We start from the raw sequence: 17,106 nt of genomic DNA on the forward strand, positions 1-17,106 counted from the left end.
CCAAAGGAGGCAATCAGAATATGCATCTATCTCTGTGAGCAAAAGGATGACTTGAATAGAATGGGAGGTAGATTTGTCTTGAGCAGTTCCCAGCTTGAAGAGTCCCAAGATACTTTCCCTTCACATTTACCCCATTTTCTTTTTCAAAATCTTTTAGAGAGAGCATTTTGCAAGAAAATGAGTATCTGGTCTCAGGTTTCATCTGATCTCTCATTGCTAGATAAGTAGGTCCGGAAAGCTCATTTTTAGCACGTTGTAAAGTCCCATGCAGTGTGAAGAGAAAATAGGGGGAAGGAAGGGAGAAAAAAACAGCAAAAGAATCCCAGCCCTGGCGGGGTGGCTCATGCCTGTAATCCCAACAATTTGGGAGGCTGAGGCGGGCAGATCACCTGTGGTCGGGAGTTCGAGAACAGCCTGACCAACACGGAGAAACTCCGTCTCTACTAAAAATAAAAAAACTAGCCGGGCGTGGTGGCTCATGCCTGTAATCCCAGCTACTCAGGAGGCTGAGACTGGAGGATCACTTGAACCCAGGAGGTGGAGGTTGCAGCAACCTGAGATTGTGCCATTGTACTCCAGCCTGGGCAACAAGACTGAAACTCCGTCTCAAAAAAAAAAAAAATCCTGGAAAAATATAGGCCACATTACTCTGAAGTCCATACATTGGTAGGCAGGTATGAAAGTTACTTTCTTTCATACCTGTTACTTTCTTTGGAAGTGTAAGTTGTCTGGCTTTAGTTGACACGCTTTTAAGAAAACACAGCTAGGGCCGGGCGCAGTGGCTCATGCCTGTAATCCCAGCACTTTGAGAGGCTGAGGTGGCCGGATCACAAGGTCAGGAGTTCGAGACCAGCCTGGTCAATATGGTGAAACCCCATCTCTACTAAAAATACAAAAATTAGCCAGGCGTGGTAGCAGGCGCCTATAATCCCAGCTACTCGGGAGGCTGAGGCAGGAGATTTGCTTGAACCTAGGAGGCGTAGGTTGCAGTGAGCTGAGATCGCGCCACTGTACTCCAGCCTGGGCGACAGAGCGAGACTCCCATCTCAAAAAAAAAAAAAAAGAAAAGGAAAGAAACCACAGTGGCCGATCGTGGTGGCTCACACCTGTAATCCCAGCACTTTGGGAGGCCGAGGCGGGCGGATCACGAGGTCAGGAGATCGAGACCACGGTGAAACCCCGTCTCTACTAAAAATACAAAAAATTAGCCGGGTGCCGTGGCAGGCACCTGTAGTCCCAGCTACTCGGGAGGCTGAGGCAGGAGAATGGCGTGAACCCGGGAGGTGGAGCTTGCAGTGAGCTGAGATTGCGCCACTGCACTCTAGCCTGGGTGACAGAGCAAGACTCCATCTCAAAAATAATAATAATAATAATAATAATATGACAACTTGACCTGACATGGTGGCTCACGCCTGTAATCCTAGCATTTTGGGGGGCCAAGGTGGGTGGATCACCTGAGGCGAGAAGTTTGAGACCAGCCAAGCCAATATGCTGAAACCCTATGTCTATTAAAAATACAAAAATTAGCCAGGTGTGGTGGCACATACCTGTAAACTCACCTACTGGGGAGGCTGAGGCAGGAGAATCACTTGAACCCAGGAGGCAGAGGTTGCAGTGAGCCAAGATTGCACCACTGCACTTCAGCCTGGGCAACAAAGCAAGACTCTACCCTGAAGAAAAATGTATATGACAACTTGATTATATAAAAGTTTTTGGGTTCTTGGCTGGGCACGGTGGCTCATGCCTGTAATCTCAGCACTTCTGGAGACTGAGGCAGGTGGATCATGAGGTCAGGAGATCGAGACCATCCTGGCTAACATGGTGAAACCCTGTCTCTACTAAAAATACAAAAAAAATAGCCGGGCGTGATGGCAGGTGCCTGTAGTCCCAGCTACTCAGGAGGCTGAGGCGGGAGAATGGCATGAACTCGGGAGGCAGAGCTTGCAGTGAGCTGAGATCATGCTACTGCACTCCAGCCTGGGTGATAGAGCGAGACTCCGTCTCAAAAAAAAAAAAAAAGTTTTTGCGTTTTTTGTGACTTACACTGACTGTTCATGACATGGTTGGACTTTCTGATTTGTTTTGAACATGCCTCCTTTTTATTTATTTTGGGTTTTTTTTTTTCTTAGACGGAGTCTTGCTCTGTCGCCCAGGCTGGAGTGCAGTGGCATGATCTCCGCTCACTGCAAGCTCCGCCTCCCAGGTTCACGCCATTCTCCTGCCTCAGCCTCCCGAGTAGCTGGGACTACAGGTGCCCGCCACCACGCCCAGCTTAATTTTTTGTATTTTTAGTAGAGACAGGGTTTCACCATGTTAGCCAGGATGGTCTCGATCTCCTGACCTCCTGATCCGCCCGCCTTGGCCTCCCAAAGTGCTGGGATCACAGGCGTGAGCCACTGCGTCCGGCCCTATTTTGGTTTATTTTTTATTTATTTATTTATTTTTTTGAGACTGAGTCTCGTTGTCACCCAGGCTGGAGTGCAGTGGCATGATCTCAGCTCACTGCAACCTCTGCTCTCTGGGTCAAGCAATTCTCCTGCCTCAGCCTCCCAAGTAGCTGGGATTACAGGCACACACCACCATGCCTGGCTAATTTTTGTATTTTTAGTAGAAACAGAGTTTCGCCATGTTGGCCAGGTTGGTTTCGAACTCCTGACCTCAAATGATCCTCCCGCCTCAGTCTCCCAAAGTGCTAGGATTGTAGGTGTAAGCCACTGCACCCAGCTTATTTTTTCTTTTTTTCAGCAGAGTCTTGCTCTGTCACCCAGGCTAGAGGGCAGTGGCGCAATCTCAGCTTACTGCAACCTCTGCCTTCCAAGTTTAAGTGATTTTCCTGCCTCAGCCTCCTGAATAGCTGGGATTACAGGTGTGGGCCACCATGCCTGGATAATTTTTGTGTTTTTGTTGTTGTTGTTGTTGTTGTTTTTGAGACAAAGTCTTGCTCTGTCACCGAGGCTGGAGTGCAGTAGCGTGATCTTGGCTCACTGCAACCCCCACTTCTCGGGTTGAAGCAATTCTCCTGCCTCAGCCTCCTGAGTAGCTGGGATTACAGGCACCCACCACCACGCCGGGCTAATTTTTGTATTTTTAGTAGAGATAGCTTTCACCATGTTGGCCAAGCTGGTCTCAGACTCCCAACCTCAGGTGACCTGCCCACCTCAGCCTCCCAAAGTGTTGGGATTACAAGCATGAGCCACCACTCCCAGCCAAAAAAAAAATGTTTAAATCTTATTACCATATTTCAGCTAGAACAAAATGCTGCTAAACTAACAATGATCACACAAAGTATACGATTTCTGAGCGCTGTAAGTGTAAGCAGAAGTTAACACCAGCTGGTTGTTAAATGCTAACTTTAGTCATTTAAAGGAAATTGCAAGGCAGAATCCCAAGCCAGTTTCTTACCTAGTGATGGGTCTCAGGCTGTAGACTGCTCTCTACCATCCTAGAAGCAGGAAAAAAAAAACGAATTTTCCCTGTTGGAAGCGAGCTCAAACTCCATAAAGGAGTTACTTGCCTTCCATCGTCATGGAAGCAGGAAAACTTGCCTTCCTTTTGGGAGCAAGTAAAACTCCAAAAAAAAAAAAAAAAAAAAGATTTGTACAGCAAAGTACACTTTAGATCTCAACCAAATATTGAGAGATTAAGGATTCTCTGGAGGGGAAATTGTCCTATTGGTTTAAGCCATAAAGTTAGCTCAGCAAATTGTCCTATTGGTTTAAGCCATAAAGTTAGCTCCTGCTGGTACCAAGCACAGATAGGCAATTAGTCAAAGGTCAAGGACATCTCCATTTAGAATCCATCCATAGTTACAAAATGTGAACCCAGAAAATCTGAGACAGCTCTCAGTTAATTTAGAAAGTTTATTTTGCTGAGGTTGAGGATGCGTCTGAGACACAGCCTCAGGAAGTCCTGATGACATGTGCCCAAGGTGTTCTGGGCACAGCTTGGTTTTATACATTTTAGGGAGATATGAGACATCTATCAATACGTAAGAAGTACATTAGCCAGGCGCGGTGGCTCATGCCTGTAATCCCAGCACTTTGGGAGGCCGAGGTGGGCAGATCACAAGGTCAGGAGTTCAAGACCAGCCTGGCGAATATGGTGAAACCCTGTCTCTACTAAAAATATAAAAATTAGCTGGGTGTGGTGGCATGCACCTGTAGTCCCAGCTACTCTGGAGGCTGAGGCAGGAGAATCACTTGAACCCAGGAGCCAGAGGTTGCAGTGAACCGAGATCATGCCATTGCACTCCAGCCTGGGCGACAGAGTGAGACTTTGTGTAAAAAAAATTAGGCCAGGCACAGTGGCTCACACCTATAATCCCAGCACTTTGGGAGGCCGAGGCAGGCAGATCACGAGGTCAGGAGATCGAGACCATCCTGGCTAACACGGTGAAACCCCGTCTCTACTAAAAATACAAAAACTTAGCTGGGCATGGTGGCGGGCACCTGTAGTCCCAGCTACTCAGAGAGGCTGAGGCAGGACAATGGCATGAACCTCGGGGGCGGAGCTTGCAGTGAGCTGAGATCGCGCCACTGCACTCCAGCCTGGGCGACAGAGCGAGACTCCATCTCAAAAAATAAAAATTAAAAAAAAAAAAGAAGTACATAAGCTCTGTTCAGAGAGGTGGAGACAGCTCAAAGCACGGCCCCTCACTGGGGGCTTCCAGGTCACAGGCAGGTGACAGACAGGTGGTTGCATTTTTTTGAGTTTCTGGTAAGTCTTTCCAAAAGAGGCAATGGAGGCAATCATAATATGCATCTATGTCTGTAAGCAAAAGGATGACTTGAATAGAATGGGAGGCAGATTTGTCCTGAGCAGTTCCTAGCTTGAAGGAGCCCAAGATACTCTCCTTTCACATATCAAACAAGTGAAACCACAAATGAATGAACAAGCATGTGCTCGCTGACAGCTCATACGCATGGTCACACAAACACAGGGTCTCATGCTCACAAGACAGCAGGGCTCACACACACCCCGTCCCAGGCACTGGGTTCCACACTCACACCTACTTGCCACTGGAATTTGTGCAGAGACTCAGATGGTCACTAAATGGGGCTTCACAAAGACGCAGTCACTGGCCCAGCACATATACAAAGGGTGATGACACAGCCCTGACTTCATGAACACAGTGCCTTTCAGAAACAGGTCCCTACAACAGGGATGACTTATCCACTAAGCACAATAGACCCAAGGCCTAGGGCCACAGTACTTTCAGGGGCCCACAAAAATGTTTTTTTAATCAGAAGAAGAATGTAAATATATTAATAATTAATATATAGTAGTGTAACCCAGACATGACCTCCTGGGCTTAAGCAATCCTCCTGCCTCAGTGTCCCAAGTAGCTGGGACTACAGGTACACACCACCACGCCCAGCTAATTTTTAATTTTTTTGTAGAGATGGGGTCTTGCTACGTTGCCTAGGCTGGTCTCGAACTCCTGGGCTCAAGCAGTTCTCCCACCTCAGCCTCCCAAAGTGCTAAGACTATAGCTATAGCTATATATATATATATATATATATATATATTTTTTTTTTTTTTTTTTTTTTTTTTTTTGAGACGGAGTCGCTCTCTGTCGCCCAGGCTGGAGTATAGTAGCACAGTGGTGCAGTCTTGGCTCACTGCAACCTCTGCCTCCCGGGTTCAAGGGATTCTCCTGCCTCAGCCTCCGGAGTAGCTGGGATTACAGGCGCCCGCCACCACGCCGGGCTAATTTTTTGTATTTTTAGTAGAGACGGGGTTTCACCGTGTTAGCCAGGATGGTCTCAATGTCCTGACCTCGTGATCTGCCGCCTCATCTTCCCAAAGTGCTGGGATTATAGGCGTGAGCCACCGCGCCTGGCATGCCTGGCCATATTTTAAAATAGTTTTTTTAGGGAGGAAAGGATCCACGAAAGTAAAGTGCCTAGGGCCCATCAATGTCAGATGCAGCCACACGGACAAAGAACACTCCCTGAGCACAAGACACGAAGGAACCCAGTCTCCAGTATCACAAACAGGCCTGCCCAGCAGGGTCTGCCCCCGCCCACCCCCTCCAGCCTAGGTAATGCCACAAAGCCCTGCCCTAGTGCTGACAGCGAGGGAGGGGCCACTGCTGGCCCAGCCCCACCCCCAACCAAGATCCCTTTGCCAGGGATTCGGAGGTAGCCCTGATGCCTGGCCTGGCCTGGCCTCCTAATCCAAGGCCCGCCCCTTGGCCCGCCCCTGGCCTGGGTGGGGTGACCCCCTACAAAAGCTCAGAATTTCCAGCAGCGGCTCCTTCCTCCAGGAGTCTCTGGTGCAGCTGGGGTGGAATCTGGCCAGGCTCTGCTTAGGCCCCCATCCTGGGGTCAGGAAATTTGGAGGATAAGGCCCTTCAGCCCCAAGGTCAGCAGGGATGAGCGGGCAGACGGGCGGGTGCACAGGAGGGCTGGGTTGACCTGTCCTTGGTCACTGAAGCCATTGGATCTTCCTCCAATGGCTGCCAGGATTTCTGGTGGAAGAGACAGGAAGGCCTCCTCCCCTTGGTCGGGTCAGCCTGGGGGCTGAGGGCCTGGCTGTCAGCCACTTTTTCCAGAACAGATGTCATGGCCTCAGTGGCTCATGGGGAAGTAGGGGTGGGCGAGCTTAGGCTAGAGCAAGTCCTGTGGGAGATGGCAGAGGCCTGGTCTGAGAGGCAACTCAGATGTGCCCTCCAGTGGCCATGCTCCCCTCCATGCGTCTCCTCTGCCCTCCCGGAGCCCTGCAGGTCAATGTTTAACAGAAACCAGAGCAGCGGTGGATTAATGCGCAAGGGCTCAGCCCCCCATCCCTGAGCAGTGGGGAAATCAGAGACTTTGCAACCTGTTCTCAGCTCTGCCTCCCCTGGCCAGGTTGTCCTCGACCAGTCCCGTGCCATGGCAGCCCACCTGCTTCCCATCTGCGCCCTCTTCCTGACCTTACTCGATATGGCCCAAGGCTCTAGGGGCCCCTTGCTACCCAACCGGCCCTTCACCACCGTCTGGAATGCAAACACCCAGTGGTGCCTGGAGAGGCACGGTGTGGACGTGGATGTCAGTGTCTTCGATGTGGTAGCCAACCCAGGGCAGACCTTCCGCGGCCCTGACATGACAATTTTCTATAGCTCCCAGCTGGGCACCTACCCCTACTACACGCCCACTGGGGAGCCTGTGTTTGGTGGTCTGCCCCAGAATGCCAGCCTGATTGCCCACCTGGCCCGCACATTCCAGGACATCCTGGCTGCCATACCTGCTCCTGAATTCTCAGGGCTGGCAGTCATCGACTGGGAGGCATGGCGCCCACGCTGGGCCTTCAACTGGGACACCAAGGACATTTACCGGCAGCGCTCACGGGCACTGGTCCAGGCGCAGCACCCTGATTGGCCAGCTCCTCAGGTGGAGGCAGTAGCCCAGGACCAGTTCCAGGGAGCTGCACGGGCCTGGATGGCAGGCACCCTCCAGTTGGGGCGGGCACTGCGTCCTCGCGGCCTCTGGGGCTTCTATGGCTTCCCTGACTGCTACAACTATGACTTTCTAAGCCCCAACTACACCGGTCAGTGCCCATCAGGCATCCGTGCCCAAAATGACCAGCTAGGGTGGCTGTGGGGCCAGAGCCGTGCCCTCTATCCCAGCATCTACATGCCCGCAGTGCTGGAGGGCACAGGGAAGTCACAGATGTATGTGCAGCATCGTGTGGCCGAGGCATTCCGTGTGGCTGTGACTGCTGGTGACCCCAATCTGCCGGTGCTGCCCTATGTCCAGATCTTCTATGACATGACAAACCACTTTCTGCCCCTGGTGAGTCTTCTGTAACCTGCCCACCTTGTCAACCTGCCTTGTCAGATATTAGGTCCAGCCTTGGGGTACTTTAGCCTTGGGACATTTTCTTTTTTTTTTTTTTTTTTTTGAGACAGAGTCTCGCTCTGTCGCCCAGGCTGGAGTGGAGTGCAGTGGCACGATCTTGGCTCACTGCAAGTTCTGCCTTCCGGGTTCACGCCATTCTCCTGCCTCAGCCTCTGAGTAGCTGGGACTACAGGCGTCCGCCACCACGCCCGGCTAATTTTTTGTATTTTTTAGTAGAGTTGGGGTTTCATTGTCTTAGCCAGGATGGTCTCGATCTCCTAACCTCGTGATCTGTCCGCCTCGGCCTCCCAAAGTGCTGAGATTACAGGCGTGAGCCATGAGCCACCGTGCCCGGCCCCCAACCTTGGGACATTTTCATCCATTCATTCTTCATTAATTCTTTTTTTGTTTTGTTTTGTTTTGTTTTGTTTTTTGAGACGGAGTCTTGCTCTGTCACCCAGGCTGGAGTGCAGGGGCAAGATCTCAGCTCCTGCAACCTCCACCTTCCGGATTCAAGTGATTCTCCTGCCTTAGCCTCCCAAGTATCTGGGATTACAGGCGTGCCATCAACATGCCTGGCTAATTTTTGTATTTTTAGTAGAAATGGGGTTTCACCATGTTGGCCAGGCTGGTCTCGAACTCCTGACCTCAGGTGATCCTCCCACCTCAGCCTCCCAAAGTGCTGGGATTACAGATATGAGCCACCATGCCTGGCGCATGGGCACATCCATTGAGTGTGTACTTTGTGCCAAGTTCTGTGCCAGGCACAGGCAATTCAACATTTATTGGAATGATGTAGTCCCTGTCTGCATGGAATTCATAGGCTAGAGGAGGAAGCAGTTTGCCTCTGGTCCCATGGCCAGAGCAGCCCCAGGTGAAGGTTATGAATTATTTGTCCCATCCAATGGTGTTCCAGCAGTCTGCCACAGGGTGGGAAGGAGGCCCCACAGAGCTGTGCTGTCTCCTTCCCAGGATGAGCTGGAGCACAGCCTGGGGGAGAGTGCGGCCCAGGGGGCAGCTGGAGTGGTGCTCTGGGTGAGCTGGGAAAATACAAGAACCAAGGTGAGCTTAGGCCTGGCATGAGGGTGGGGATGGGGGAGGGGTGGGGACATTAAGCTGACTGGGTAGACCCTGACTTACCCTTTCTACCTGCAAAGTCCTGGCTGACCAGCAGGTGAGTGCCTTAGTGCCCTGGGTGGGCCCATACATGGCCATGGTGTCCCTGACACTATCCTCCCCTCCCACCTAGGAATCATGTCAGGCCATCAAGGAGTATATGGACACTACGCTGGGGCCCTTCATCCTGAACGTGACCAGTGGGGCCCTTCTCTGCAGTCAAGCCCTGTGCTCTGGCCATGGCCGCTGTGTCCGCCGCCCCAGCCACCCCAAAGCCCTCCTCCTCCTTAACCCTGCCAGTTTCTCCATCCAGCTCACGCCTGGTGGTGGGCCCCTGAGCCTGCAGGGTGCCCTCTCACTTGAAGATCAGGCACAAATGGCTGTGGAGTTCAAATGTCGATGCTACCCTGGCTGGCAGGGACTGTGGTGTGAGCAGAAGAGCATGTGGTGATTGGCCACACATTGAGTTGCACATATTGAGAACCTAATGCACTCTGGGTCTGGCCAGGGCTTCCTCAAATACATGCACAGTCATACAAGTCATGGTCACAGTAAAGAGTACACTCAGCCACTGTCACAGGCATATTCCCTGCACACACATGCTTACTTACAGACTGGAATAGTGGCATAAGGAGTTAGAACCACAGCAGACACCATTCATTCCATGTCCATATGCATCTATTTGGCAAGGTCATAGACAGTTCCTCCAGAGACACTGAGCCAGTCTTTGAATTGCAGCAATCACAAAGGCTGACATTCACTGAATGCCTACTCTTTGCCAATCCCCATGCTAAGCATTTTATATGGAATTATTCATTCCTCACAATGAGGTTATGAGGAAACTGAGTCACTCACATTGAGGGTAAGCACGTTGCCCAAGGTTGCACAGCAAGAAAAGGGAGAAGTTGAGATTCAAACCCAGGCTGTCTAGCTCCGGGGGTACAGCCCTTGCACTCCTACTGAGTTTGTGGTAACCAGCCCTGCACGACCCCTGAATCTGCTGAGAGGCACCAGTCCAGCAAATAAAGCAGTCATGATTTACTTAGCTGTTTATTGAGCGCCTAAAATGTCCAGGCCCCGGTATCCAAAGGGCACAGGAACGGCTTGTCACTCTCACCAGATCTGACGTCAGTCTAAGGGCGGCTGCTTCCCAGGGTGGGGCCCAAATTTCAGGAGGAAGCCCCATCTGATCGGACGTTTCCAAGCTGTCCTGGAGCAGGAGGCCGGCGGGAACCGAAGCTAGACTTGTCAGAGCCTGGGGCGGGGCTGACGGAGGCAGAGCCAGCTGGAGGCGGGGCCTGCGCCTGGCTGAAGTGGTGACGTGTTGGGCTGGGGCAGGGCTTGGAAGAAGCCAAATCGAGGCGGGACCTAAGCTGTGACGCAAGGAGAAGGAGGAGGGGCCTGTATGGGGCCAGGTGGGGAGGAGGCGGACTCAAATGGAGATGGGGTGGGGCTCAGCAGGGGCAGAGCCAGGGTAGAGACTGAGTCTGCGCCTGGTGGGTGTTGTGACGCGCAAACCAGGGGCGGGGCCTAAGCGGCGTCGCGGGGGTGCCGGGGGACCCCGGGAGACCTTAGAACGCCTTGGCGCACCGCAGGACACGACGGCTGCAGTACATCCGCCGCACCGCTGGGGGCCAACGCTGTCGGACCGAGGAGTCCGAGGTGGCGACTGAGTGAAATACCCAGCTGTGCGGAGCCAGGACGCGGAACATCTCGGAGCCCGGCATCAACATGTCAGTACCGCACCCTTCCCATTTGCTGCCAGTAGGTCCACCCCGAGCCTGCGGTCCCCAAGTGGCCATGCCACCCCGCACGCCCTCCCCGCGTCAATCGTTCGTTTCCAGACCATGCCGAGCCACACCTGCCCACAGAGTCGAGCTCTCGAAGTCCTCATTCCCAAAAGCTCCACAGCCTGTGACCCACTAGGAGGGAGGGGGAAACCGAGGCCCGGGAGAGACGGAGAAGCCACTCTCTGAGGACCCCGGAGCCCCGCCCACGGTGCATGGGGTCGGCACTGAAGGGGTTAAGGCCGCGGAGAAGCCCCGGGCTCAGCCCTAGGGGGCGGATCCTGGGGCTTCCTCCCTCCAGACCAAAGGGTGCGGCTGCTGCAGAGGTGGCTGATGCAGGTGAGGGGCTTACAGCCCTGTGAATGGAGTGGGAGGTGAGGGGAGGGGGGTGCCTGTTACTGACCAGTGTTTAATTGGCCTCAAGCTCAGGAGAGGTAAGGGGAGCCAGGAGGCCCCCTCTGGAGCAGGTGAGTAGAAGGAGGGGGCCCAGCTGCCCGCCCACCACTAGAAAACCCCCAGCCTAGACATGCCTGACAGCAGGACCTTGGTTAAGGTGGGAAAACAGTAGGGTTTGGGCACAGGAGGTCTGGGCCCCCAACCTGGTGACCGTTGGACACCCTGTGGATATAGGAAGGAAGCTGTGGTCCTTATCTAGGGTGCCTGCGAAACTCAGGCCAGTGGGGAACCAAGCCTGCAGAAGCAATACTGCTGTGTGACTGTGAACCTAGCCCAGTGCTGGTGCTGCTGGGGCCCCATCTGAGGGGACAGTTGGGTCTATATCCAAAGTGTCCTGAGATGGGCAGAGTTAGGAAGGGGGCCATGGGCTCCAGGCGGGGAAGGCAGTCAAGACAGGCCAAAGCTCAGCCTGATGGGTGCATGAGTGGGGCCCCAGGATCCACTAAGGCAGTGGGCATAGCCCAGGTAGTTGAAAAGGCTGGGAGCTGGAGGAGACTCTGAACATAGGGGGAAGAAAGGGACAGGAAGACTCCTGGGGCAGTTTTTCCTATGGAGGGAACCTTGGGTAGGTTTGAGCAGGGGGTATAGTGTCTGCTTTGCATCTTCTATCCCATGCCCTAGTGGTGGACTAGGAGCACTACTGGAAGACAGAAGGCCAGCAAGTAGATTGGGTCGGCTGTTTTAGACCTGGTGGTTACAGGCCCCCTGTGAGGGGAGGTCCTGAGGAGGACAAATTTGTAGCCAGAACAGTATGGGGCCAGGACTCCTAGGTTCTGCCCCAACCTTAAGCAGCTCATCCATCACTCCCAGCCTCCCTCCAACGTGGGGTAGACACCTGGATCTATCTGCCCTGCTCTATAGGGTATGGGTCTCTTCCAGGTCACCTGTGCTATCAGGTGAGTGTGGGACAAAGTGCAGCCCACCACTCCCCAGTTCCAGTATGCATGGTCCCCCTTGCACTCTGTCAGCCCTTCCCTGCCCCAACCCCACCCTCCCTCCTGGCACAGCCCAGCATGGCTGTTATCTACAGGAGGAGAGCCACTGTGGTCTGAAGAGATGCCACTGCCTGGAGACTGGGGTCTTAACCTCCAGCCTGTCACTGAGCCACCTGCAACCTAGCAGCAGGTGACCTTGGCTCCCAGCCTGACTCAGCTGAACCTGGATCCTGTGCATAGGCAAGAGCTGACTCTGAGCCCTGGCCCAGCCAAGCTGACCCCTACACTAGACCCTACACACCGGATGGAGCTGATCCTGAGCACCAGCCCAGCTGAGCTGACTCTGGATCCTGTGTGCCAGCCAAAGCTACCCCTGGATTCCACATGCCAACCAGAGATGACCTTCAATCCTGGTCCAACTGAGCTTACCCTGGATCCTGAACACCAGCCAGAGGAGACCCCAGCTCCTAGCCTGGCTGAGTTGATCCTGGAGCCTGTGCACCGCCGACCAGAGCTCCTGGATGCTTGTGCTGACCTCATCAATGATCAGTGGCCCCGCAGCCGCGCCTCCCGCCTGCACTCCCTGGGCCAGTCCTCAGATGCCTTCCCCCTCTGCCTGATGCTGCTGAGCCCCCACCCCACACCTGAAGCAGCACCCATTGTGGTGGGCCATGCCCGCCTGTCACGGGTGCTGAACCAGCCCCAGAGCCTCTTAGTGGAGACGGTGGTGGTGGCCCGGGCCCTGAGGGGCCGTGGCTTTGGCCGCCGCCTCATGGAGGGCCTGGAGGTCTTTGCTCGGGCCCGGGGCTTCCGCAAGCTGCACCTCACCACCCATGACCAGGTGCACTTCTATATCCACCTGGGCTACCAGCTGGGTGAGCCTGTGCAGGGCCTGGTCTTCACCAGCAGACGGCTGCCTGCCACCCTGCTTAATGCCTTCCCCACAGCCCCCTCTCCCCAGCCACCCTGGAAGGCCACAAACCTGATTGCCCAAGCTGCCCCAAGGAGTCCCAAGGGACCTCCATTGCCACCACCCCCTCCCCTACCTGAGTGCCTGACCACCTCACCCCCAGTTCCATCAGGGCCCCCTTCAAAAAGCCTGCTGGAGACACAATATCAAAATGTGAGGGGGTGCCCCATATTCTGGATGGAAAAAGACATCTGAGGCCATCCGGGGCAAGGAACTGTCTTTCTGGTTCAATAGACTGCCCCAGACAGTCTACAAGCCTCAGCCCACTGACCATACCTCAGCCCTTAGCCCCTGGGGGGCAGCTTTAACCTGGGCATGTTTCCTGGGTACCAGTGGGGCCAGGAGGTGGCTCTGGCTCAGAGCTGTCAGTGTGGCTGAATAAAGGCTCTCTTAGGTATGGCTGTGACAGTTTATTTGTTGACCCCCCTACCCTCACCTCTCACCTCTTCCGCAGGTCCCTTATCCCTGCAGAAGTCCCCAGATCCACCTTGGCCCTGAGGCCATTGATGGGAGGATGCCTGTCCTTTGCCTTTACCCCCCACCAGGCTCAGGAGACAGGGTGGCTGTTCTCTTCCCCATTCAGTCACTCATTACCATTCACTGAGCGCCTACTGTGTGTCAGGCCCTGGACAGGACATAGGCAATGGGTAACTAGACAAACAGGCATACAGTAGCAGGATCCATGTGGCACAGGGGAGGCACAGAGGCTTTGGGAACCCAAGTGACTTCACTCCACCTGGGGATCCAGGAGACCTCCCAGGGCAGTGATGTCACAGCAGAGACCTGAGTGCTAGGTAGGAATTAAACCAGGCAGTTGAGGAGGTGGGAGCTGAGTGTTCTTGGAAGAGGGAACAAGGTGGGCAGAGGAAAGAAGGGGACTTGTGACAGTTGTGGGAGGACACAGTGGTGTATTGACAAAGATAGGGAACATGGGAGGGAATGCACCCTCAGCTCACTGTAAAGCCCGCTTTGGTGTGCACCTGCCACTCGATGCCCGGGGCATCATAGCCAGCTTGTGGTGTGGCTGCTTTAAAAGGCCAAAGAGACCCCTGGGGAAACATGCTTTCCCCAGCTCCTCCTGTAAGGATGGGGAGGAGCTGGGGGAGCTTTCCTGGCTTTCCCTGCTATGTGGAAGGTGTGGCCATAGCTATGGACTCTAAGCTTACACCCCCCTCTCTCCTGCAGGTTTCCATCCTTGGGGCATGACCACGCAACTAGGCCCAGCCCTGGTGCTGGGGGTGGCCCTGTGCCTGGGTTATGGCCAGCCCCTACCACAGGTCCCTGAACGCCCCTTCTCTGTGCTGTGGAATGTACCCTCAGCACACTGTAACGCCCGCTTTGGTGTGCACCTGCCACTCAATGCTCTGGGCATCATAGCCAACCGTGGCCAGCATTTCCACGGTCAGAACATGACCATTTTCTACAAGAACCAGCTCGGCCTCTATCCCTACTTTGGGCCCAGGGGCACAGCTCACAATGGGGGCATCCCCCAGGCTTTGCCCCTTGACCGCCACCTGGCACTGGCTGCCTACCAGATCCACCACAGCCTGAGACCCGGCTTTGCTGGCCCAGCAGTGCTGGATTGGGAGGAGTGGTGTCCACTCTGGGCTGGGAACTGGGGCCGCCGCCGGGCTTATCAGGCAGCCTCTTGGGCTTGGGCACAGCAGGTATTCCCTGACCTGGACCCTCAGGAGCAGCTCTACAAGGCCTATACTGGCTTTGAGCAGGCGGCCCGTGCACTGATGGAGGATACGCTGCGGCTGGCCCAGGCACTGCGGCCCCATGGACTCTGGGGCTTCTATCACTACCCAGCCTGCGGGAATGGCTGGCCTAGTATGGCTTCCAACTATACCGGCCGCTGCCATGCAGCCACCCTTGCCCGCAACACTCAACTGCATTGGCTCTGGGCCGCCTCCAGTGCCCTCTTCCCCAGCATCTACCTTCCACCCAGGCTGCCGCCTGCCCACCACCAGGCCTTTGTCCGACATCGCCTGGAGGAGGCCTTCCGTGTGGCCCTTGTTGGGCACCGACATCCCCTGCCTGTCCTGGCCTATGTCCGCCTCACACACCGGAGATCTGGGAGGTTCCTGTCCCAGGTAAGTGGAAGCTGAGGTCTAGGGGTCTGAGTCAGGAGGTATGGCCCTGTTCTAGGAAGGTCCCAGGAGAAGACCTTGCCTAGGTGTTGGTCCTAATCTAGGCGTTCTGAGTGGAAGGCCCTGTCCTGGAGCATCTGATGAGGGAGGCATGGCTTTGCCCTGGAAGATATTGAGGGGTAGGGAGGCCCAGCCTTTGGAGTGCTGGCCTGAGGAGAGATATTCTGAGTGGAAGGCCTGAGAAGCCACTCAGAGACTCGATACAAAGGGGCCCTACTCGGGCTGGATGAGTGGCTCACACCTATAATCCCAGTACTTTGGGAGCCTGAGATGGAAGGATTCCTTCAGGCCAAGAGTTCAAGACCAGCCTGGGCAACATAGTGAGACCCCAGTCTCTACCAAAAAAACATTTGAGACAGAGTCTTGCTCTGTTGCCCAGGCTGGGTACAGTGGCACCATCTCAGCTCACTGCGGCCTCCACTTCCTGGTTCCAATGATCCTCCCACCTAAGCCTCCCAAATAGCTGGACTACAGGTGCATGCCACCACACCTAGCTAATTTTTATATTTTTGTAGAGATGGGGTTTTGTCATGTTGCCCAGGCTGGTCTTGAACTCCTGGGCTCAAGTGATTCTCCCACTTTTGCCTCCCCAAAGTGTGGGATTACAGGTGTGAGCCACTGTGCCCAGCCTAAAAAATTATTAGCCAGGTGTTATGCGCCTGTAGTCCCAGCTACTTGGGAGGCTGAGGTGGGAGGATTACTTGATCCCAGGAGTTCAAGGCTGCAGTGAGCTATGATCATGCCACTGCGCTCCAGCCTGGATGACAGAGTAAAACCCTGCCTCTAAAACCAAACCAAACTAGAGGGGCCCTACTGTAGAGGTAGAATCAGATTGTGACAGTGAACCAGAAGAGTTTCTTGAATGTGGATGTGTGCCCACATGGATCGGGCCAGCCCAGCCCTGGCTTAGCAGCTCTCTCTGCCTCCAGGATGACCTTGTGCAGACCGTTGGTGTGAGTGCAGCACTAGGGGCAGCCGGCGTGGTGCTCTGGGGGGACCTGAGCCTCTCCAGCTCTGAGGTGATCATTGCCCCTTTGAGCCTGCCATGTAGCACATGTTGGGGTCCCAGGATGGGGGACGGCCATGTCAAGATTGTAGAGCAGGCACATTGACACATCTCTTCCCTTCTCCTCAGGAGGAGTGCTGGCATCTCCATGACTACCTGGTGGACACCTTGGGCCCCTATGTGATCAATGTGACCAGGGCAGCGATGGCCTGCAGTCACCAGCGGTGCCATGGCCACGGGCGCTGTGCCCGGCGAGATCCAGGACAGATGGAAGCCTTTCTACACCTGTGGCCAGACGGCAGCCTTGGAGATTGGAAGTCCTTCAGCTGCCACTGTTACTGGGGCTGGGCTGGCCCCACCTGCCAGGAGCCCAGGCTTGGGCCTAAAGAAGCAGTATAAAGCCAGGGCCCCTGCCACTGCCTCTTCTTTTCCCTGCTGCCACTTTTCCAGTCCTGGACCTATTCTGTCCCACTCTTGCTCTATTCAGTTTACAGTCAACCCTCCCAAGCACACACCCCGCTTCCCTTGGAATCCCTGAGGGGTAGAAAGGGCCAGAAAAAACGCTTATAAAACCAGAGGCCCTCTGAGATCATGTGAGTCCTCCATGGAAAGGAAGCAGTTCCAGGGAGAGTCAGGTTCCAGCTAGTTAGGGCTGCCAGCCTAGGGCTTTGTGCCTACACCTCACTAGGCCCATGGAGAGGTCACAGAAGATGGGCCGTGCACGGGCAGATGGGCCCCAAAAAATCTTGGCTAAGGTCGGTGAAGTGCTAAGCTGTTGTCTGCACTCTTTCATCATAAAGTCACTTTTTTTCCACTGCCTGAGGTTTGGCTGTTGCTCCTGTTATCCCAAGCTCTAAGCCCTT

General features: G+C 54.4%; 3 protein-coding genes across 10 annotated transcripts; all 3 read left to right on the top strand.

Moving 5' to 3' along the window:
- Window positions 1–6,236: 6,236 nt before the first annotated feature.
- On the top strand, window positions 6,237–9,981 carry HYAL1 (hyaluronidase 1). Its single transcript, XM_003257101.3, has 4 exons — window positions 6,237–6,366; window positions 6,852–7,775; window positions 8,793–8,882; window positions 9,070–9,981. The coding sequence occupies exons 2-4, from the start codon at window positions 6,876–6,878 to the stop codon at window positions 9,385–9,387; spliced, it is 1,308 nt and encodes a 435-aa protein (XP_003257149.1). The 5' UTR covers window positions 6,237–6,366; window positions 6,852–6,875; the 3' UTR covers window positions 9,388–9,981.
- A 427-nt stretch (window positions 9,982–10,408) lies between these two features.
- On the top strand, window positions 10,409–17,063 carry HYAL3 (hyaluronidase 3). 2 transcript variants are annotated; one of them, XM_030811725.1, is made up of 4 exons: window positions 10,409–10,669; window positions 14,270–15,180; window positions 16,167–16,256; window positions 16,373–17,063. In XM_030811725.1, the coding sequence occupies exons 2-4, from the start codon at window positions 14,287–14,289 to the stop codon at window positions 16,640–16,642; spliced, it is 1,254 nt and encodes a 417-aa protein (XP_030667585.1). In that variant the 5' UTR covers window positions 10,409–10,669; window positions 14,270–14,286; the 3' UTR covers window positions 16,643–17,063. The 2 variants fall into 2 exon arrangements, with proteins under 2 accessions (XP_030667585.1, XP_030667586.1); XM_030811726.1 differs by having other exon boundaries at window positions 10,467–10,669; window positions 15,036–15,180.
- On the top strand, window positions 10,456–13,481 carry NAA80 (N(alpha)-acetyltransferase 80, NatH catalytic subunit). Of its 7 annotated transcripts, XM_030811731.1 has the most exons (3): window positions 10,678–11,062; window positions 11,801–12,075; window positions 12,210–13,481. In XM_030811731.1, exon 3 carries the CDS (start codon window positions 12,419–12,421, stop codon window positions 13,277–13,279), a length of 861 nt encoding a protein of 286 aa, XP_030667591.1. In that variant the 5' UTR covers window positions 10,678–11,062; window positions 11,801–12,075; window positions 12,210–12,418; the 3' UTR covers window positions 13,280–13,481. The 7 variants fall into 7 exon arrangements, with proteins under 7 accessions (XP_030667589.1, XP_030667587.1, XP_030667592.1 ...); XM_030811729.1 differs by lacking the exons at window positions 10,678–11,062; window positions 11,801–12,075 and adding an exon at window positions 10,456–10,669; XM_030811727.1 differs by lacking the exons at window positions 10,678–11,062; window positions 11,801–12,075 and adding an exon at window positions 10,461–10,669 and having other exon boundaries at window positions 12,355–13,481.
- Window positions 17,064–17,106: the final 43 nt, after the last annotated feature.

This window comes from Nomascus leucogenys, chromosome 4 (assembly GCF_006542625.1).
Source record: "Nomascus leucogenys isolate Asia chromosome 4, Asia_NLE_v1, whole genome shotgun sequence".
Classification (NCBI taxonomy): Eukaryota; Metazoa; Chordata; class Mammalia; order Primates; family Hylobatidae; genus Nomascus; species Nomascus leucogenys.

Bases quoted from the DNA above. Each gene is read 5' to 3' on its own strand.
- HYAL1 (XM_003257101.3), top strand. From the start codon at position 6,876: ATGGCAGCCCACCTGCTTCCCATCTGCGCCCTCTTCCTGACCTTACTC. The intron at 7,776-8,792 runs GTGAGTCTTCTG...TCTCCTTCCCAG, and splicing joins CAAACCACTTTCTGCCCCTG to GATGAGCTGGAGCACAGCCT. The intron at 8,883-9,069 runs GTGAGCTTAGGC...CCTCCCACCTAG, and splicing joins GGGAAAATACAAGAACCAAG to GAATCATGTCAGGCCATCAA.
- HYAL3 (XM_030811725.1), top strand. From the start codon at position 14,287: ATGACCACGCAACTAGGCCCAGCCCTGGTGCTGGGGGTGGCCCTGTGC. The intron at 15,181-16,166 runs GTAAGTGGAAGC...CTCTGCCTCCAG, and splicing joins CTGGGAGGTTCCTGTCCCAG to GATGACCTTGTGCAGACCGT. The intron at 16,257-16,372 runs GTGATCATTGCC...CCTTCTCCTCAG, and splicing joins TGAGCCTCTCCAGCTCTGAG to GAGGAGTGCTGGCATCTCCA.